Source organism: Pholis gunnellus (assembly GCF_910591455.1).
Source record: "Pholis gunnellus genome assembly, chromosome: 17".
Classification (NCBI taxonomy): Eukaryota; Metazoa; Chordata; class Actinopteri; order Perciformes; family Pholidae; genus Pholis; species Pholis gunnellus.
The window spans coordinates 13,247,501-13,271,040 of NC_136544.1; the positions used below are offsets into that span (position 1 = coordinate 13,247,501).

At 42.5% G+C, this 23,540-nt stretch overlaps 1 protein-coding gene across 1 annotated transcript in view; it reads right to left on the minus strand.

Moving 5' to 3' along the window:
• Positions 1 to 23,540, minus strand: part of prkcab (protein kinase C, alpha, b) — a gene marked incomplete at both ends in the record, with an annotated part of 83,134 nt that overhangs the window by 51,272 nt on the left and 8,322 nt on the right. The window contains one exon of the mRNA XM_079176850.1: positions 3,542 to 3,624. Within this exon, the coding sequence (XP_079032976.1) occupies positions 3,542 to 3,624 (83 nt within the window). The remainder of the gene's footprint in view (positions 1 to 3,541; positions 3,625 to 23,540) is intronic.

Genomic DNA, 23,540 nt, shown 5'->3' on the forward strand with positions numbered 1-23,540 from the left:
TTGGTGAGTCATGTCATTCTCTCTCTGAGGCCAAAACAGTGAAGATAATCAACAAGTTTCACTTCAAAGCAGAGAAACGTCTTCCTCGTTATCAGTTTCTCTGTTGATCAGCATCTCGATTCATTATTTAGTCTATAAAACATCAGAAAACTGTGGAAATATTCCATTACAATGTCCCGTCCTAACCAAAATAAAAACAATGTATATATATAGAATATCTATAAGAAAGATAGAACAATGCCAGCCTTTATCCCATTTCCTCACCTTTGCGATATCATAATGACAACTGCCTACAATCAGTCTGTAATGCTACACATGCTATGTAGTTAGCATAGAGCACCAGTACACATGATCCACGGACGATTGTATTTGTTCTACAGTCTTTTAAAACTAAATATGCTGCATGGGAACTGTTTTAATTGAGAGAAAGCGGTCAACAACGGACAAGATTAAAGAGAAATAAGTGCTTTGTTTGTGTATGAGCGAGTCCCGAACTGTATCATCATTTAGAAATTCAAAGAGGTCCATCTCTAAAGGGCTCTCTGTGCACTCTGCACCAAAGCCAGTCGCTGGATAATGGCACGAAAACAGGCAGAGCAAAATTCACAATGGGCACTTCAATGCAGGTGTGTGTCTGTCTGTGTGTGTGTCTGTGTGTGTGTGTGTGTGTGTGTCTGTGTGTGTGTGTGTGTGTGTGTGTGTGTGTGTGTGTGTGTGTGTGTGTGTTGCTAGAGAGAGAGAGAGAGAGAGAAGAGATGGAGACAGAGATAAATAGTTTGGTAGGAAGACAGACAGATAGAGCAGAGAAGATGCACGGTTGAATAACAAGAGAGACCGGACTAATGAGCGGAGACGCTTTGATAGAAGTTGAAAGAATAGAAAGCGTTAAAAAACAAAAAGTGCACTCTTGATTGCCTTGGATGCAACAGCCTCAGTAAAACGGCATTGACTTTTATTTTTTCACTTGGATGGTTTCTGGTGTTATTTAATGAGGAGAGCCTGAGAATCACAGGAGGTGCTGAACAAACCCTTGCAGTTTAATTAGATGCCTCAGACATTGCTACAGGGTTCCTGCTCGTGTAAACATGACAGTGGTGTGGGTGTGCGTCTTAATTGGCAACAGGAACATTCATTAGCAGGTCTTCAGTCTGGTGAAGCTGAAGCTCCAGGAGCGTCTAATTGTTTTGTGTTTTCAGTTGTACGGAGAGATGAAGAAAGTACCACTAGTAAGGGCATGTGGTGGAAGAAGTAACCACATGTTTTATTTAAGTAAAAGTGAAAATACTACAGTGTGAAAATAATCGTAGAAAGCATTGCATTCAATCTCTGACTCAAGTAAGTAAAAGTATTAGCATCAACAAATACTTCAGAATCATTTATATTATTTCTGGATTAATGATGAATTAATGATTCATTAATGATGACACTTTGATCTTGCAGCTGGTAAAGGTCAGCTGATTTTAATTACTTTAAGCAGCAGAGGTGAGCAGAGAGGTATTCAGTTGGCTGCAGCGCACCACTAGATGCCCCTAAATCCTACACACTATAGTCACTAAAGCTGTCAAATAGATGTCGAGTAAAAAGTACATTTGCCTCCAAAATGTAAAAGAACGTACCAAAAAGTACGGTATAACATAAAATGGGAATACTCAAGTGAAGTACCTCAGGTATAGTACTTGAGTGTACTTGGTTACATTCCACCACTGATGGCGGCTCATCATCTGTATGCACAAACCGTACGTGCATATGTTTTTTTTGGGCGTTTAAGTACACAGATATCAGTGCACGCTGCTGCTGGGCTTGCCCTCCACTCTTATCTGACCAAGGACAGATCCCATTCCTGGCTGCAGGGCAAAGCACACGGAGGCTCAGCAGCTACAGCGGGGCTGCACTCCCACTCGAACAGAGGGACCACAGAGGTCAGACTGCAACATATGAATAAGATAAAAAGACACAACACTGATAAAACGCCCGCGCTCTGCCCCGACAGCGTCAGATGAGCTTTGGGGGGGAAAGAGAGGAGGCTGATGAGGAACAACGTTATCACACCTGATGTGTGGAAGCACGGAGAAGGGCCCCGTGTGATATGTTCTGCAATGGAGGGTTGAATTATATACAGGCTGATACAAGAACAAAAAAAGGGATCAATAGGATGATATATTGCAACGCTCGCTCTCATAATATATCATTGATACGCTGGTCTTTCAAGTGTTTACTTTGAAATGGTCAGCCTGACTAGATTTTCTTTCATTCAGATGGTGGGGAGAGTGGAACCAAATGAGCTTTCAAGTTTAATGGCTTCAGGTCTGTAAAGACTGATGGGACAGCCAAACTCAATATATTTTTTATCTTCGTTAGGAAGAACCCCTTGAGATGTACCGTCTCGTTTTAAAGGGGGTCCTTGTAGGTGGGATTGAAGAAGATGGATGAAAAAGTAAAACGTTTCACTGCTGTGAAGTCAGTGGTGTTTAAATTTCAACAGTATGTACTTAAAAGTGATTAAGTCACAACTAGGTATTCAGTTGCTCATTAGGTTTAAATCTTTGGCCATTTTGCTTGTCATCAACTGGATCATTATACCACTTTAAGTTTAAGTCACGATCAGCCACACTGGATATATCACTTTACATCCCAAAGATCAGTGGAGTTATTGTAGCAGTAACAAAGCCTGTAGGATCCATTGTAACGAAGTGAGCAAAATAAAAGGTATTGTCTTTCTCATTGTCTCATGAAATATTCAGTTGGAGTTTGAACTCATGAGTTCTCATTCAGCAGTTGGTTTCAGTCGAACATTCTGTTGCTATAGTAGCAACCGCCACTGGCTCAGTTCCACGGCAGCTCCAGTCCAAACGCAGAGTTTACACTTTAGCCAAAAGACTGACAAGCCGCCATTGTTTCATCAGCCACTCCGACAGCTCTGTGACAAAGTAATTCATCTCTTCTCTGCTCCCCAAATGCCTCTTTGGAGCGTTCACAAGCACAGATATCACAGCTGGGTTGTGACGAGCGATTTGTTCATTTGAGTGTTTCTGCTAGCCAGGCTAACATCACGCTAGCTCTGCTGTGTGCATGTTTTCAAGAGTAGTCAGTTGAGTTTAGCTTAATGCTGATCTTTCATTGGTGACTTCCTGTCACGAGGGACAATGCTACCTTTGTGAATCCTTCATACCAAACATTAAACCTTCATTGGAAGCGTATTTAGCTCGCCGCATAGCTGTGCACATACAGTGAAGGGAGAAGAGTTTTAGTTTGCTGGTGAACTTAATTCACACCTCTGAGGCTCCTATGCCATATCAGAGGTGTATCCATGTTCCACTAGACGTCTTAACTTCTTTTACTTTGTTGCTTTACAGTCAAGAAATATTACATTTGATAAATGCTGTAGAACAATATTGATCCCTGCTTTTTGGAAACATATTCTGCCCTTTTAAGAGTTTTTCTTCCACAAGGGTATGCATGTCGTACTGTTTTGTATATCAAATACACCCCAGACGTTGTTATTAGTTGTCTTCAGTGTATTTAAAGAGAAAGCTGCACTTACGTCTGTGTCGGGACCCTTGTCGGCTCCAGGACAGGAGAAGGTGACGAACTCATGGCACCGTTTGTGGACCACAAAACAGCACACTGGGAGGAAGAAAGAGAGTTTTACAGTAAAGATGTATGACACATTTCTGTCTTAAGGGAACAAAATGTCAACACACAAGACACAAAGTACGACATCCTTATTTTATCTGGTGTTTTGTGCAAGTTTTTCTGACAAATACTTGAGCGACAGAGGGAGAAACAGAAAGCGAAAGGCAGTAAGCGAGAGGCCACGCATGTAAATCAACGGCAATCGACCTCAAAGGGAGTTTGACAAAGCCTCTCTAGTATGGACACGCAAACAAATGCAGCGAGACAAGTCTCACATGCATGCGCGCCCCCACACACACTCACTCACTCCCACACTCAAAACGGCGCTATATAATCTCGTGCATTCCGAAGGCCGTCGGCTCTTTGCAGCCATGTTCGGTTGATGCCGATTGCATCATTGTCCGTCTCCACCAAAAGTGTCACTCAGCTTGACGCGGCTGACACGACACATGACGCGCGCTCTCACGTCAGCCACATTTGGACATTGGCGCAGATCTGGAGGGAGAAGCGTGGACATCAGTGACAAGCTGACTCCCTCTCCCGACTCTCACTCTGTGTACCCAACTGTATTCCCCCCCCCCCCTCTGCCATTGTGTCGAAATACCTCAATCTCACTTTCTTTTTTCATTCTCACACAATCTGTCTGCTTCGCTCATTGTCAAGCTGCCTGCTTGTTCATGTGCACTTTTGTGCTCTCCCACCGTTGTAACCGTGTGTTTTTTTTGTCTCTAACTCTGCCAGCTACGTCACAGTTGCCAGTAAATCCGACGGCCATCGGCTAAACAAGGGACATTAGTTTCCTGAGAAGTCCAAGAAGCAGCGGGGGTTTCGACTGCAAATGGCTGTATCTGGATAATTAGATGCACTTTAGATGGAGCACTAGTATCATCATCACTATTTTCAGCATGATTGTTTCCATCATCATAATCCTAATTCAGCCCTGATACTCATGATAGCATTTCTCCCCGTATATGTGTGTCAGAGGTGGATATTCCCTTTCCACTGGTGTAGTGCTGAGCCAGTGGCAGCGTACAGTATGAATTCATCTCTCGCAGTAATAAAGAGGAAACCAAGCAGAGAGGGGGGGGGGAGGGATGAAAAGCGTAGCAAAATAGTAGCCCGGAGTGATTTATCCCTCCTCTGAAGTGGTCATCTGTGCCATTTGTCATTAATATTATGCAGAGTGCGCAAAAAAGAAAAAAAGAAGAAGTATGTTGTACACAGGTGTAAAGGTAGACAGCGGGTATTTCTAGGAACCAGCTGGTGGAGAATTGTCAGCGGGGCGGGTGATTTGACCCTCGGGATGGCAGTGTTGCTCAGTCCAATTTGATCCTGACTGAAAAATCTCAACAGCTATTATATGGACTGTCATGAAATGTGTTTGATCTGCTTGTGCGTCGTACATCGATGCACAAGAAACACACACACACACACACAAACACACACACAAAGATGTACATCGTACCCTGAAGATGTCACAGATTTTACCAACTTTGGGGACTCCCTGACTTCTCCCCTAGTGCCATCAGCAGCTGACATTTTTGGCTTTTGGTGAAATATCTCTATTAAGTTTGGTAGACATTCATATCCCCTCAGGATGAGTTCTCATCATTTTGGCCAAAACTTCAAAACTTCAATATGTCCGACGCTGTGATTGACCAAATATCTGCAAACCTAATGACATTCCTCAGCTGTACTGTTTGTTTAGTGATAAGAGCCAAAGTTAGCATTATTATATCAATATTTGAAGCTCAACAACTTCGTTCTAAACTGCGACTTCCACTTTTTGGATCAAGCAGTTCATAAAAACGAAGGTATAAAAAAATCAATTGGCTTCAGCTGCATTCCAACATGTCAGATACATATCTAAACTAGGGTTGTGTGATAATTCAGTAAGATAATACATTGTCTTTAATGGAGTCCTATCGTGATGAAATCATTTTTCCAAATATAGTGATACACAACTACGTCCTCTCACTCAAATTTCTCTTAGGCAAAAACAGACAAATGGAATAAAGCCAGTGTTGAAATCACTCTTTATTTCCTTTAAAAATCATCTTTTATATCTGTCACTGCTAAAGAGATTGACAATTGTTTTGGTATATTGACCTCGGAGCATTCATTCCCACTTCACATCCACCTCCGACTCGCCCCACAGTCAAATCCTGCCCACTCTGCTGTCAACAGAATCAAAAAACAACAAAACGCATGAAATCTGCTGTGAGCATTTTCCTTCTTCTGTGCTGCAGTTTTACTCAGCAGGATTAGCTCTGAGTGCAACCATTGGGTTTCTCTTTTCCTCCCCAGCCTACTTACAACACGCGAATCACGGGTGTAATGACGTCCATATAGTTCCTCTCCCTCCCTCCATCCATCAGCACTCCTCACACCCTCAGCAGCCACACACCCACTCGTCCACCGCCTCACTTTAGTGCTGACCTCAGGCCAGCTTGAGTGTCTGCTGGTGCTGCAGTGCGGAGCTGAGCAGTACGACTTGTCACTGATCTCAGTCCAGGGGTGAAGAAGGGCCATCAAGCTGTGTATAGTGGAGGAGATGAATCTGTGTGTGTGTGTGTGTGTGTGTGTGTCTGTGTGTGTGTGTGTGTGTGTGTTTGTGAATGTGTGTGTGTTTGTGAATGTGTGTGTGTGCAAGTTCGGTGTGTGTGTGTGACAGGCAGGCTTACCCAGTTTATCACAAGACAGAGACCGTGTTTCTCTGGGACTATAATCCCTGGCGTCAACTTTCATGCACACGCCCACACACACCCACACACACACACACAGTCATACAAGCATTAATCTAAAAGCTGTTTTAGGAAAGCAGGAGCCAATATGCTGTGGTGGCTGAGACATAGAGGCTCTCACAGGATGGTATAACCATCCAATCAGGAGTTAAGTTGTGAAGACACTTTACATCTACGCCTGTCAGACATGTGTTGAATCAACAAAAAAAAATATATGTTTCTTCACCGTCTCTTATGATGAGAGATAAAAAGAGGAAGAAACACATACAAAGAGACCTGGAGGAGTACCTCATTGTGTTTGGAGTGGGGGTTTTTTTTGTGTGTGATTTGAATGCCACTATAATAAATCTTTGGTATGACTCAGGCACAAGGATCTGACAAAGGAACCTCAGTAGTACGAAGTGTTTCTCAGAGAGAGCTGTGTGAAGCAGCAGGAGCAGAGGTGACACAGTGACATACTGTATCGTCAGGGATATTATGATTAATTACTATGGGCTCTGTTTCACCGGCCTAATTGCATAAGCACAGAGATAATGGGCTTTGGCATTACAAAGCAGCTTACACAACACAAACGCTTTCTTGTGAGGGTGTGTGCGCGCACGGCAACAAGTGCATTGTACTCTACGTCTGTCTCCATCTGTGGGCATTGTGTGGCATGTTCTCTCCCACTGCTACACACACTACGGTGGCATTCCTCCACCTCACATCCCTAGCTCTCAAAACACTGATCCTTTAAAGTGAGGATTTAGCCCCGGCTAATCTGGTGAAATTGGTAATCTACCGAGCCACCGTTAATAAAATGATGCTGCGCTGTTTGCCAAGATGAAGCGCTTGCGGTGGAGATAAGGCAGAGGGCAGGACACCTGCAGCGCCGGACTAACTCAATACCTTCCAGACGCAGTGAATTGATCCGGGCCCCCAGAGGGGGACCACATCACAAAGAGGACTGAGGCTTTGATCCGAGATCCACGGGAGAAAGTGTGCGACGGATGAATGAGCGGAGAGGGAGACGACAAATCCACAGGGGTTCATGGTTCCTATGTAGACATTGGTGTTGCGCGGTATACCGATGGGAGAAAACTATCACAATACCCTGCTGCTAAAAACGGACCAATACCCCATTTTATGTGAGTTTAATAAGAGCCGTATTTATGCCATTAGAGTTTTACTTTGTTTGTTAGTTTAGTTACTTTAATCTGCTTAGTATCTCCAGTCTTGGGGGGGATATTAAAATGTATGAACACTTTATGGCTTCTTTTCACATCCTCCACTGCCTTGCATTGACTTGTCAATTGTTCCAGGAAGTTTTTGTTTTTTTCAGTATCGGTATCAAGAAACTTGAGGCAGGTATCGTATCAAAGTCATAGTTTTGGCATCGTGTCAACACTAGAAGACATGGATGTATTTTTGCGGTGAAGTTATATAAAATGACGACTTCTTCACCATCTGGAAATCATGCACAGATCATTCATTGCGCCCCCGTTCTCGCCGTACACTTTAGATAAACGCAGACAGACAACCGGGCTGCACATTGTGTTAAATGCTCCGTTTCCCCACTTGTGATGGCCCTGTGGTCTTTCTGTAAACTGTTTGTCATTTCAGGCAAGAAAAATGGCAGAGAATGAAAAGGAGAGGAGAGGGATGGAGAGTATTTTCCTCTCGTGGTTATTTTTAGGCTCGATTCTGGCCAGGGCTGGAACAGCGTGTGCTGATCCCCACGGCGCTGGAGACGTGAGGGAGGACATTTCCTCTACACCTGGCCAATGGACACTATAAATACGCCGATCAAACACAAAGACGCATCTCAGGGAAACGTGAATGTGAGCATGAATGATGAGGGAAAAGCTCTTCCTGCGTAAGTGCTGAATGAGAGAGAACCACACAATGGGCCAATTGGAAGTACTGCATGCTACCTACATCAGAGAGCAGTACACCGGCCTGGGTCAAGGTCTCATCAAATTTTGATAGACTTCAGAGAGGAACTGTATCGTATGTTGTTTACCGTCCTGGTCACATAGATGATTGAATCTGGGCTTAAAGCAAATAGAAAGAGCAAATTTCATCACTGTTCATGTCTGTTTATGTCCATAAAAGTGATGTTCATTTTTCATTTCTTTTCTCACCAATAGCCGACTCTTGCTAACCGTCCAGCTGCTAACGGTTTAATCTATAATTTACCACCAGCTGCAGTGTATCCCTGAACGTCCCTATAGTCCATACTGCCTATATAAAAAATTAAATCTCCACACAATCCATGTCAGTATCGCCGTAGAAGCATAAACAGTACTTCATATTTGTTTTATATCTCTTCCAGAGGGCTCTGGCTTCAACAGTGCGACCTCTGAACTGCTGCCTTTGCAGGGAGTGGCAGCTCTGAGATTCCCAGAGCCCCGGGGTCACATGACACATAACCACCAGCTCTCTCTCTTGAGATTCTTGGCGATCGATGGCAACACCTGAAGTGACTCAATGACAGTTCAGACAGTCAGAGAGGAAACGGTAGTATGTTATACTTTGTTGTATAACGTAATATTTTCCTGTTATTTTCCCTGTGTTATATATATATATATACACATATATAGACACTGTTCATCCTGTTTTCATCAAAAATCTAAATTTCCTTTTACGTTATAGGCCCTTTCATGTCTCGACAACTATACAACAATATAGCATTTCTTTCTGGTAATTCAATAAATAATTAGATTATTTGAAATAACCATTATTTTATCCATTATCTGTGTAGCATCGTCTACAGTCCGCTTTAAGCCATGTTGTGTTGTTAATGACCACTGCATAACAAATATTCCTTTAGTGGTGACCGACGTGAGGCAAACTTTACAAACTCTTCCTGTTTTGGTGGTTTTGATCTGACAAAGCAGCACCTGTCGTGTATTCTGTACCGCATCTTCTGAGGATGAGGTATGCTTTTAATTGGCCAGCGCATATCATCCATCATTTTCACTTGGCACCACACTGCGCTTGAAATTATTCTCTCATTTTTTTGGAAAACACGCCACAGAATTTGAAGCAAGGCGGGTCACCTTCAAACACCCCATGCAGGAAAAAAGCCGGTCCAAGTAATGGCAGATCGGTTCACAGTTAAAACACTATAGCCGACTAAATTGCCTCCGTATATCACAATATAAGTCTCTGTCCTTTTCCCAACACCCTTGGGAGATGAAGTATGTGTGATATATACCAGCAAGCAGTGTTTGCCTGGAGAGGGAGTAAATGAACAGAGGTGCAGCTACCACAAAGGCCTGGAAACTCAATTTCAGCACATACATTCAATTATGCATGCTATAGGCACACAGAGGACAAAGACTTGTGGGGACACAAACACAGACTTAACGGTGAATACGTGACCTTGAAAGCAACAACAAAAGCTGGACACAAAGAGCGCTGATGGAGTACATTGCAAGAGAAGAGAAGTAGAGAATGAATAGAGCGGACGTGAACAGATAGAAAGAGATAGATAAGAGCAGAACATAATCTTTCTCCTCCTGTCTCCTTAAGGGCACACAAAATTAGCAAAAACTTCTCTAGAACTCTGTTTGTATCAAGCAATTATCTCCATCACCACAATACCCTGATGTACGCATGAATATGCATCTGTTTGATTGTTTAAATATGTGCATATATAAAGAATTATGCAATTTCTGCAAGGGAGCCGGGAGTTGCAGAGTAGAAAACAACTCACGGGAGATTCAGCACAGTGGAGATGCCGCACAGTTTTGAACTAAATCGTCACAAACTCACTGAATCTGCTGTGTGTTCACATGCAGTTACGTCTGATCGGTTTAGAGCGGGTGGGAGGGTTTAAGGTGGGGTTCAAGGGGAATTTGGCCTTTGTCAGATTGCATCACAGAGCTCATGTTGTCCTCAGTCTCGTGGCTGTTATCACCTGAGATCTGCGTTTGACTATGCATGTCTAGACCGCAGACACAGACAGTTGAGATGAGGTCCCCAGGGTGCATGCTTGTTTTTTGTTGTTCTTTTTCAGCATGTTGTGATTTGTTTTTCTCACTTTCTTGTCATACAGTAAAAACATTAAACAGCCTCACAAAATGCTTATAAGAACTGTAATACACATCCAAATTGTGCATACCTGGCAGTGAAATTGACCCTTCCCTAAGTCCCGCCCCCCCACAATGCTACTTTGCTAAATCAAAAAGGTGCAAACGCTTGTTACCAATGTGCTAACGTTCTCTGCTAATGTTAGCTCCACTGGTTTTCACATAGAAACGTAAAGTTTTAGAAACGTGTCTCAACCTCTCTGGGTATCGCTATTACATGTTTAACCATGCCTAGCTAATGCCATTCCAATCATCGTCTGCACACTTTGTGTTTGGTGCTAATAATCAAACGTTAGCATGTTAACAAGCTAAATTGAGATGGTGAACATCGTCAACATCTGCCTTTTATGAGCATGTTAGCATGATGACGTTAGCATTTAGCCCAAAGCACCGTTGTGCCTACAGACTTGCAGAGTCACAAGCCTGGCTGCGGTCTAATAAGTCATTATTTTCCACGTCATTAGCTGCCTAACAACCCTGGAATTAACTATGCTGAAAAATGGGCTCGCCAGTTAGACATACAAATGAATACATGCATCAGGTATGAACACACACACACACACACACACACACACACACACACACAGCCCCGTATGCACACAAATGCTCAGCATCTTTGCAGCACTAATAGTGTTTGTATTAAGAAATGTCCACAGGGGGACTGGATCAATTATTCCGAGCTACAGGTGGGAGAGTGTTTGGCTGCCAAACATCTCTGAGTCAAACAGGGGAAATAGTGATACAGCCTCATGAATTAAATATGACTCTGAACACATGACGTCGACACACACAGAAATACACAGGTTTAAGCATACACATGTATGCTTTTAAATGCACACATTTTCTGTCATGTATTTGCACATAAATGCACTCATTTTACACACATAAGCACATTCATCCACTCCCTATACTGTATTTCTGTAAGACAAGATGGACACACCAGCAGGTACACATACAGTGTACACACTCACTACATCTGGTTCCCTTGTCTCCTCATCTTCTCTCACTCTCTCACACACACACACACACACACACACACACACACACACACACACACACACACACACACACACACACACACACACACACGTCCAGTCAGTGATGTATCACCTGCAGTGGTCTGGCTCAGAGCCCCCTGTGCCTGTGTATCAGGTGTCACAGTGGTAGTAATGTAATAAGTGTCGTTAGCTGTGGTCCATACAGAGGCTCTCAGGCTGACACTGCTGCACACAGACAGGACCAAATTAGACTGTACAATAGACTGGCTAACAGCAGGATGTAATAGCAAGCGCTGATGATTGTAGATGCATATATATATATATATATATATATATATATATATATATATATATGTATATTACATATGCATATATATGTGAAAACACTGACAATCGCCTTAGGTAACGGCTTTCCATACAACAACTATGGCACAGAGAGCAGGCGGTCGGGCAAAAGGCAAAGGTCACAGCCAAGTCCCAGTCTGGTGCCTGGGGACAAGCTGATACCACTCATCAACATCAGAGCATCTTCCACTCCTGCGGCACAGCATGTCCTAAATTTTATCTCGGGACATTTTGAATCATAAATAACACACTCTTTGTTTTTCCTCATTTTAGTCTTTTTCTTAGGTCTTGTTTTGTCATCTTTTCTGTGTTTCTCGGCTTTTTTGTTCTTGTTCAAATACAGAAATCAAAGAGAAAACAGTGACCTTGATCAAAACTCACTTCTGTATTAGAAAAAAAAAAAATTGAATATGAAAATGTGCATCTAATAAAACACAATTGCTCTTCAGTGAGTAAACACATCCATAAATGCTATACAAACCTATGGGTTGTATAAGATATTAACAACATGGTCCTTTTCTCCACTACAGGCAGACCTACTGCTGCAGCTGCTCATAACTGATACAATGTGGCAGCTACAGTTTGCTACACTTGCTACTCAAATATGCCAGCTTTGATGTTTGCTCTGGCCCTTCTTCTGGCCTTACTGTTTTTCCGCACCTTCTTCACATCAAAGCAACAAGACAATTTTTACCTCTTCTACAATCCTGCATCACTTTCTTGCGTTTATTCCCAGAAAAGAAGAATATAGATGAGCTTCAGAAACCTGAGCTCTGATGCACATAATTCACACCACTGCAAGTAGAGCTGGGTCGATATCATGATGTGTTACTAGATAACGGCTTCGATTTTGGGCATTGTAATGTGGCATAAGTGTTGTCTCTTCCTGGTTTTAAAGGATGCATTACAATAAAGGGATGTAACTCTCCGAACTTACCAGACTGCTCTATTATTTGCCTTTACCCACTTTGTCATTATACCCACATTGTATAAATACTTTGTAAAAGCACCAGTGATCAATCTGACAATATTGTCGCAATATTGATATGGAGATATTGGCTCACAAACATGACATTTGATTTTCTCCATATCACCCAGCTCTAGCTGTAAGTCTTAAATGTTGTTTTAGTCATCCACTGATCTCACAGTAAGCTCCTAAAGAAGTGTTTCTCTGCTACATTAAAGCAACATTACGCAACTTGTACACATGTTGTCTTATGTATGAAAAGTTGAATTAATAAGCAATAAAACACAACCCTTTTTTAATCCAGTACACTTAGAGGTTGTGCTGCTTCGGCCGTGCCTTGGTCTGGATTGACCAGTAGCTTGTGACGGCTAACGGTAGCTAACTTTAGATGGATACTGCTGTGTAACCGACAATACTGTGTCGACTTTTCGGATTTCTACTTGTGTTACTGTTACTTTGTTGAGGAGGATCTCAGAAACATTTCAATGGTTTTATCACAACATAAGAGGCGTACCACACCCGGAGACGAACCATAAGACCATGAGACAAAACAGCACAGACAGAAATCTCTTATTTAAAAATGTCTCAAACTCTGACTGACTGAGCAAATATTATTTAAGGGCCTTCAAAGTTTCTGTCAACATAGCTAACCCGACCCAAGAACCTAACAAACAAGCACCAGCAACATTTCAGAAGGTTTTTTCAATAGTCGGTGTGTTTGTGTGTGTATGTGCATAGAAACCTACTCATACAAGAGCTCCCTTTAGCTGGAATAAAAAAAATATTTAATACTAAACCTCAACATGAATACTATACCTGGTAGTTTGTGGTCTTTTCACTAAATCTATCAAAGCCGCATCAGATGTGTCGGGTGAACAAACAGGAAGCCTGGATCAATTACATTTTGCACGCAAAGGCCCAAAGACCTCCGCTTCAATAACTACACCTGACATTTTTCTTCCAGCAGTTTAGTGGAGCTGCATGAATCACAGTGAATTCATGCTGTAGTCGTGAATCATATTGCTACCCCCGTGTGGAGAGACTTGCACATCCACCTGGAGCCAGATGAGCGAACACAATACCGAAATTAAGATGAATCGTTGTAGGCTTTTGGAAGCATAAGCACTGTAAATTGCGAATAACAACAGTAAATTAGTTGATAAACAGAGGTAGCTCTGAGTCAGAGATAGAAGACAAAGCTAATTTTTTATTAGGTGTTAACGGGCATAACAGAATAAATATGGAGGAAAGGGATGACACGAAACGAAGGAAAAGACAAATCTGAAGAAAAAAAAAGGAAACTATAAAAGGTGGCAAGGGGAAATGAAGTAGATTTTTATTAACTGAATTGTGACTCAGGGGCCAAGTTTGCTGCACAGTAGACAAGAGCAGACTGGACAACTCTCACCATGAGGCCTGCTCTCTGCCACGAGCACGTGCATTTACAGCATGCACACACTGCGTACACACACACACACGTCCACACGCCCTCATCCAGATGCACAGATGTAAATGCGCAGATGCTCGGAGAGAACTCACAGATGGACACTCACACATGCGGACACAGCCTCCTCAAGAATGGAGACTTGGAAAACACACACACTCACACACACTGGCACAACCTCTCGTTCTCTGCCCCATTCTTAAGCCGTCCAGAAATGTATTTTCGTAGCATGCAAACTGCAGAGCCCCAGAGAAACACCGTCATGCTGTATTGAGGTCAAGAGGATTGAGCCAGAAAACCTGGCCGTTGTGAGTAGTAAAGCAGTCAGTAAACTGTAGTGTTGCTTCAGCCCCTTTATTGCTGATTAATGGCACTCGGCTGAGAAAGGGAGCATGACTCTTCTCATCACTAGTTGTCTCTGTGCCTTGGCTAATTGGCCTAGTTGATCCACACGCCTGCATCCAAGCCTGTGTGGAGCGATTAGTCAGCCTGTCGAGTGCATGGCTCGTACCATTTGGAGCCGAATAAGGCAGGGAAAAAAACCAAAAACGAAAGGCAGCAGCTGTGGCGAAATGGCATTCTGTGCATTCTGCAAGATGGTTTCAATTAGCGCCTGCTATCTCCCTCGCCACCCACATTTTTCTTATTCTTATTTTTTCAACGACAGCGATCTGAGCCCTGCGAGTGAAAGGGCTTTGAGGATAGCAGGGTCAGCTAGCTGGACAGACTGTTCAAACCACATAAGTCTTATTGGGAGAGTTTTTTTTAAACTAATAATCTGCACATAACATGTATATAACAACCAACTGAATACCCCTCCGCTTACTCCTCCCTTGCATTGGACTGGGGTAACGACCCGACGAGTTGGCCTCCTTACCACAACAACTAAACTTTAGGAGCAACTCAAGTCAGTTGGCAGCTGACGGTACCACCGTTTTGCACTCTGCAGCTCATGTTACCGCAGTTTCACAAAGTGTGTTGGAGAACTATGGTGGCCTACCTGGTAACTTAAAAAGAGGAAAGGCCCAATCTAGAGCCAGTGTTTGGTTTGTCCGTTCTGGGCTACTGTAGAAACATGGCGGTGCAACAGAGCGGACTCCGTGAAGAGGACCCGCTTCGTGTGTAGATATAAAGGGCTTATTCTTAATGAAAACTCTTAGTTTCAGATGATTATTCACTAGTGAAACTGAAATGCTACTCACTGGCTCTTCAGAGCTGCAATAATCTGAATAATACCGATGTATCAAATGACAACCTGACAACGTGAAAGGGGTCGCTCGTAGAGATGAACCAGCAGAGAAGCATCAGCTGCCCGCAAGTGGCCAAAAAATCTGTTATTTACAAGTTTAAGCTTTTACTGACTGATTAATGATGTGTTTCTGAAGAACAAAAAGAAGAAAAACTGCCGACTCAGAAGGATAAAGCAATCTGTACCTGCTACTGTAACAACACTCTCTTTGGTCTTTGGTGCACTAAATAACTCATGACCTTTTTACTGTGCCGACAGGACTATATGTCAGTGGAACTGAAAATGCATGAGGTTGCCTTTTAAACCTACAACCCTCTTCTCCTATTGAAAAAATGACCAAGAAGGTCTGTGAGCTGTATCTTTTTTATGTCCCATAGGTTGAATGCATGATTTGATACAAATCCACATTTTAGTAGAAGCTCATAAATTCTGACTTAATTCTGCACTTTTCTGATGAACACTAGCAGGGAAATAAAGATGTCTTCTTTTTAAATTCTGACCTGCGAGATACGCAAACCAACTCTGCGGCTCTGCACAAGCTTTTCCGCAGAAGTATAAATTAGGCATAAGAGTCTATTTATGTTTATAAATCTTGGTTCAGCATGTTAGCATGCTAACATTTGCTAATTAGCACGAAAGTACACGTTGGGCTTGTATTTAGTTTTGCAAGTTTTTGGTCACTAACCAAAGTGTTGGACGACTTTTAGTTTCGACCTGATGAATTGGGGAACTTAAGTTATTACAATTAGTCTTGAGGGAGACATGATTGTCTGTACTCAGTTTAATTGCAAAACTTTAACCTGCTGGTGGTGCCACAGGACAAGACAGCAGGGTTCATCCTCTGGGGACCATGAATGTCTGGACAAAACCTAATGCCAATCCATCAAATAGCTGTTATTTCAGTCAGTGGTGAAAAAAGAGACAAAAGAGCTTGTATTGGACGTTTGTTGCTGCTCTTTGCAGAGGGGTGATACAGCCCATTGAATGTGCTTAACCTCACTTTCAGATACAGTTACGCCCACCACTCTCACTCCTCTCTCTGCCGCTGTGTGTCTCACCAGCCCTCTCTGGCTCCGTGTAAAGAGCTCCTCTCACAGACGGAGGCCTCGTTTTTCACTCAACAGCTTCCATTGCCCCACTGTTGTGTGAAATCTGCTCTGTCCTTGCAGCCGGCCGGGATCAAAGAGCTGTTGACACAGTCTGAACTGACTTGTCAAGGCTACCGTGTCTGTCTGAAATTCAGTCCGCATTACAGAGCCTGCACGGTGGTCGCGGTGATAATGTGCTTTTGTTACATCTGCTAGATGGAACCAGGCTGCAGTGTGTTCAGTATATAGACCTGTGTGTGTATAAGTTGGTGTGAGCAATCGTGCTGTGTGTTGCCATGCAGGGTGTGGTTGATGTATGGCTTACAGAATCTGCAGAATCTGTTAATATTACAATATTAGTAATTCATCCTCCGTACACCATAATACAAATTGTATTGTTTTTCTTGTGTATCAGAAAGACGCTACTGCATTTTTGTGCAACATTGTGTTGTAGAGTGATGATAAATGAACCTCGAGCGTACATTTATTTGTATGTTCCCTGGGTTGCTGGCCCAAGCGTGACCTGCAGAGATGATGAATCTTGTATTCAGCTAATGTTTTGTATGCAGAAAAAGAATGCATGGTCAACAGCTAAGAATTAAGGTAAAAGTGGACTGATCAAAGGTCAACAAGCTGTAATCATCATCATAATCATCATCATCCTCTCTTTCACCCTTTTAGCGGGCATGCCAGCAACAGCCCTCATGATCCGTAACGACACAAATCAACTGAGCGCTTTTACTTCAGCGTTAGCATTTTCCTCCATCTGGCTTGAATACTGAACTAGCCGGGAGATTTGTCGGGCAGTCCCTTCACCATTTTGCAAATCCATCATGTTTACATTTCCTATTTGTAGATATGGATAGAGAGATAGAGAAATACAAATGTGTCACTAAAGGAAAGAAATGTGTAATGAGGCAACTTAGATAGTCAAAATGAACAGTGGCTAAAGTTATTTCTGTGCTTTGTTGGCCATATTTCTGTTTTCATAAAATAATTTAAAATCCTCAGGATCTATTGCTACAGTGCAGGTTTTATAATATTACAACAAAACAGAAAGGTGCAAACCCCTCAAACCCACACACAAGCGTCTTATACTTGAGGACAGCGAGGATAACCGTTTTAATATTGGTTTGATTAATTTCATTATGAAGCTGTAAGCCTGTTTTAGTCTAATTGAGTAGTGCTTTGGCTTTCACTACCTATTCGGTTTCTCTATCTGTAGTATGAGTTGATGGAGAAACACTTTCTCATTAAAGACGTAGAAGTTAAAGAGGAGAAGTTGCCAACTCTGACACACAAACAACAAACAGCACAGAATCTAATAAATACTCTCCCTTGTTATTTCATCCGTGGGACCACAGAGACGATAAACACAGATCAAAAGATAAAATTCCTTCCATTCTACCATACAAGATGCCAAAGAAAACATGGGAGCAAAGCCCTGCTTCTCCCTTGTGGTGCCTGTTGCTATATTTGCCAGGGAGGCTGGGAAAGACCAGGAGGAGACACAACCGTGACACCTTCAATTAGAAACTCGGACCTGACGGCCTCCGTCTCCATCTCCTGTCCTCCCTCATCTCCTCCTCCACAAGAGAGCACGAGGTGAGGATGCAGATGGAGCGCCGGTGAATGTGTATGAAAGCAAGAGAAGCCAGCACTGAAAGGAAAGGTATGCATGTGCATTGATGTGTTCAAATTGGAAAAGTAGCTGTGTCTGCAATATCGCCCGGGGTCCATAGGAGCTTTCTACAATGAAAGAGAGTTCATTCTAAGCAGCAGTTCACCTTTAAAGCAGCTTCTAGCACATTAACAGCCAGAAATACGGGCATCTGATATCACACATAACTATCGTATGTGTGAGAGAGCACACTGTACGTATGTTTGATTTCCTTTAATGTCTTTTCTGGAAATATTAACAGCAGAACGTCTTGATCACAGAACATGATCGGCTTGCAGTTTGACGTTAAAGCACATCTGTTCCTGTGTGATTCGTTGTTATGCACAGATATTAAAAAACACGCTCACTTTCCCATAAATATGAAACTACTATAGAGTAGTAGTATATACCAATTATAACTAATCTACCAATTATAACTAATCTACGTCTACAAGGTACAAGATAAGTGAAATATACTCGTTAAAGCATTCACTACTTCACTACCCTACAAAGCCAAAGCAGTAACTAAATATTTTGTCAAAATTGAATTGGATGTCTTACCTTAAAATAGAAAATATTAGGCTACAACAAAGAAATGTGTCCGTTTTTGAGGAATAAACCCAGCATGAAAAAAATAGCTAAATAAAGCTAGAGCTAGTCTAACCCTAACCCCCCATTTTACATCATAATAGAGAAAAAAGAAAAACCTGATAAACTAGTCCCGCTAACAGGAAACTAGCATAGCTTAGCAGAGTACAGAAAACTAGCATAGCTTAGCAGAGTACAGGAAACTAGCATAGCTTAGCAGAGTACAGAAAACTAGCATAGCTTAGCAGAGTACAGGAAACTAGCATAGCTTAGCAGAGTACAGGAAACTAGCATAGCTTAGCAGAGTACAGGAAACTAGCATAGCTTAGCAGAGTACAGGAAACTAGCATAGCTTAGCAGAGTACAGGAAACTATCATAGCTTAGCAGAGTACAGGAAACTAGCATAGCAGAGCAGCAGTAACTGACGGTTTAGCTCCCTTTAAATCACTTATTTAAATGTATTTTATTAAAGATTGAGTCATTAAACCAGCTCATTGGTTTAAATGGACAAGACAGCTGGAAAGCCATTTTGCTTGTAGATGTGTTTGCTTGTAGATGTGTTTTCCCTTTAGTCCAAATTGATTCATGTGAGTTCTGTCACAGCGATTATCAATCAGCATTAAGAAGCGTGAAATTAAGGTTTTACCATTTCTTCCTATTTTGCAGCTTGGCTAAGAGCCTTCAAACTTCAGCATACTGCACTCATTAACACTTCCAAACACTATCTGCTCAATGTTTACTATAACCTTATGTATAAGTACAAATTAGCATATTTTAATTTGTTGACAGCAGGGAATCTGTTTGTGGTGGTAAATATGTTGACAGATGGACAGTCAGGTGAAAAAGGGAGCGAGGTGTGAGGATGACTAAGGGCTGCAGTCTGTTACTGGGTGACCCTCAAACTGCACAACACACACACACACACACACACACACACACACACACACACACACACACACACACACACACACACACACACACACACTGCACCACAGGACTAGGAAGAAGGAACACACGCTTCAGAAAACTGGCACACACATTTCCTCACCCTTTGCCTCTCGCTCACTCTCCTTGTCTCCCTGTGTCTTTGTCCTTGCACAGAAATAGCTCAAATATGACTGTGAGGCCGGGAAAGTCCCATGTGTCCATCTCAGCCACACACTCCCTGCTTTTTATTCGCACCTTATGACTTCAGCTTTTACAGTACAGTGTAAGCGTTTAGCTGACAGCTTTACCAACTGTGACTTAAAATAACTAAAACAGGAAAATAAACAGAAAGTTAATCGGCAACTATGCCACATATTCCCTCGTGTCACCTTCTCACACATGCAGATGTTCTGCTTTTCTTATATCTGGTAATGAACTGAAAACTGAATATCTTCTATATATATTACATATTGCCTTTAGAATTATCTACCGGCATTTTTCACAATTTTCTTCACATTTTATGGAATTGGAATTGATGAATCCAGAAAATAATTCATAGACTATGAAAATAATCGTTAGTTGCAGCCCTACGAGGTGATGAGAGCAATGACAGTAATGATATGATAATATATGATTTTTGGCTTTCCACCAATTAATGCTGAAAATGTTAAAAAAATGCACAACAATAAATTCCGCTCAGCGCTGAGAAATAGGTGGGATGACATTCTATTTTGATTAATATCCCAGGATCGAAATTATGTGCATATGAAATCTTGCAGAGGAACACCAAATGAAAACCAGACTCTCATCTAAGTTGTTCTCCCTTTTCCTTTGCTCTTGCATCATACCTGAGAACACGTCACTCTCACTCACACGCTATAAGACACACACACACACACACACACACACACACACCCAGCAAGCTCAAAATCCTCCTGAGTCTACATTGTGCTCACCTTATGTGGGTCAAGACTGATACCTCTGAATTCCCAAAATAGCTGTGGGTGTAATCACTGCAGAATTCATTAAGCACAGCTGGTGAGACTCGTAGTGTAGAGGTGAGACACTCCTGCTCTGAGTCCCCCTGGGGAGAGTCTTTCCATCCGGAATAGACAGCTGAGCGTTGAACCCACAAATGCACACTTACATCATCATCATCATCATCCGTCATCATCCGTCATTGATCCATTCACCTTGAGTTTAAGTAAGTAACACTCAACATATTATATGTTTTCAACCCAACAGAGATAGATAGACAAGAGGAAAATACCAATAATGGATAGAAAGTTCAACATGCTGCCGCGTTTCCCCCCATAAAGCACTGCAAGCTGTGTTCATACAGCGTTTGTAGCTAAATCTACCAAAATGAATGCGCTATAATTGGTAGCTATCCCACGAAATCAATTCGTATGTAATCCACGAAATCATGAACCCTGAAGTATAAAGAGGGCAAAAAAAACATTAAAATGGACTTTCACCCAGGAGACCGTTGTTTGTGTCCCGTGTAAAAATCAGAAGTCAACGTTGACTCATATGTCTCGTAACTTCCGTACTTAAGTAACGCCACTTCCGTAGTTATTCTAACCCAAACCACAATCTTTTCCTAAACCTAGCCTTTCCTTAAGATAAGTTTGTTGCCTAAATGTAACTAAGTTGCTGGACTTTCGCAGGAAAACATGAAAAATTAGGAGAAATTATTTGGTAAGAAATGATACGAAACATGGTTGAGGATGTGTTGAGCGCTGCTGAAATAAAGCACAGGCTAAAAAAATGCTTTCCACTATGAGCTCACACTGCGTCAGTCTGTTCATGTGTCAAAGAGTCTAAAGGCAGATTGTTATGCATAAGCATACACCAACCCATCCCAAAAACAATACAGAAACACACACACCGACACTATCCGGGGAGGTCGTTTTGTAACAGATGCTCCAACAGTGTGGTAGAAAGTTATCAGCGTGTTTGTGGTCACACTAAACTGGTGGTTACATCCCTTCTGTCGCCACACAGATGAAATCACAGCTCCCGTCGCTCTCTATTGTTGTTTGTGCAGGATCCAGTATCTTCATCGTTCTCTCTCCTCTCAGACGTCCTCCCTCTGCACCTACTCCGACTGCTCTCCTGGTCTTTGTTTGTTAAAACAGAGATTATGAGCGAACGGCATGTGTCATCTTATTACTCAGCATTGCATCTCAGCAGAAAACACACTAGGCAGCTCCCTGACAATTAACTACCCACTCTCGGCTGAGTAACGCTGCCAAGCCTCCGAAAAAGACCCCTCTTTTTAATGTCACCAGATGACATTGTGTTATGCAAGCAAAACATTGTGACATGATCTGCTGAGACAGTCTGTTGAAATGAAAATATTGCACTCCTGGCGGTCACTGAGAAGTGGAGGGCAGAGTTTGTCAAGAGTCGGCTATGAAAATGCTCTTCTCCCTGTTTTTGTGCTCCGCTTTCATCACTCCGTTGATGTCTTGATTTACACAAGATCACAAACATTCCACCCAGACAGGCTCACAAATGCATCGCCACAGCTACTGAGACCCATTTCATTCATATGAGTGGAAGCTAAGGAGGTGATGCCAATCTCCCGTGTTGGGTTATGGGTTGTTGTTAAAGCGAAGCGCTCGCCTGCAGGTTAAAAGGCATTGAAGGCAAAGCACTGTTACCATGGTGAACTTAGCAAGAAGTATAATTGTACAATATTGCATTGCAGTGTCTTGGCTGTAGAGTTTACTCCCCCAGTCTCTGGGAGGTCCCACAGGCAGATAGGGGCTTTTAAATAAATCATAATAATAGTGCGCACGTTTTATTAAATAAAATTAGCACATAAAAAGAAACACTTGCTGTTTAAAGTCTTTGCTGCTCCACTGGCGAAACATGAACAGGGTGGCTTTTTATTGTGATGCAGTCAAAGGAAATGCAACGCGTTTGTCACAGCAATTATGTCTGCAGAACCTTCGGGGGGGCCACTGACTGGTTCGGTTCATGTTGCTTCTTGCCTGAACACCAAGTACATCTGAACACAAGACTGCAAAACCATCTATTTCCCACTAGCATCTTCCATTCCCCAATCCCCCGTCTCCTCATCCTCATCCCCTCTTTACAGTGAGTTTCTAATGAGAGCTCTTTGTCTAGCACCCAGACGGGGGCAATCCCCTCATGTAGACACACAGGAAGGTCTTGTGTCGCTCTGTCTTCAGGGGGTGCTAACTGGCACACAAATCAAAAACCCTTTTGGCCACAGGCCGTCATGGTTCTTCAATTCAATTTGACAAGGCACCAAGGTAGACGAAGAAGAGCGAGACTTCTTGTGTGTCGCTTTGGTGGCTTTTAAAGCCCACGAGCAGGGCTGAGAAACTGCTGCATTAGAAAATAGTCTTGTTTAAATTACAGTATCTTAACCTATACTCTATAGACTGGAAATAATGGGGTAATGTTAATCACCGTGGGGGCGTGATGCGCAGAACAACCTCTGACAACCAGAGTCGGGATCTAACGAGTTACATTTACTCCGTTATGTGTAACTTTGTAGAGTAAATTGTACTTGTCAGAGTAGTTTTAAAGCATACTTTTTACCCTCACTTGAGTAGATTTTTAGAAAAATATCATTACTTTTGCTCCGTTACTTCTGGATACATTCATCGCGTCTCTTTTATTGTATTGATTCACTTATGCAGGCAGGTGGGCAGCTGGCCCCGCTCCATCCAGTGCTGACACAGCACTGTGGTGGTCTGGCTGTTACAGACTATAGCTGGTCCCAGGCCTGCTGGCGCTCTGTTATCCTGCCGCAGCCACGCCTCCACATGTCTGTTCAAAG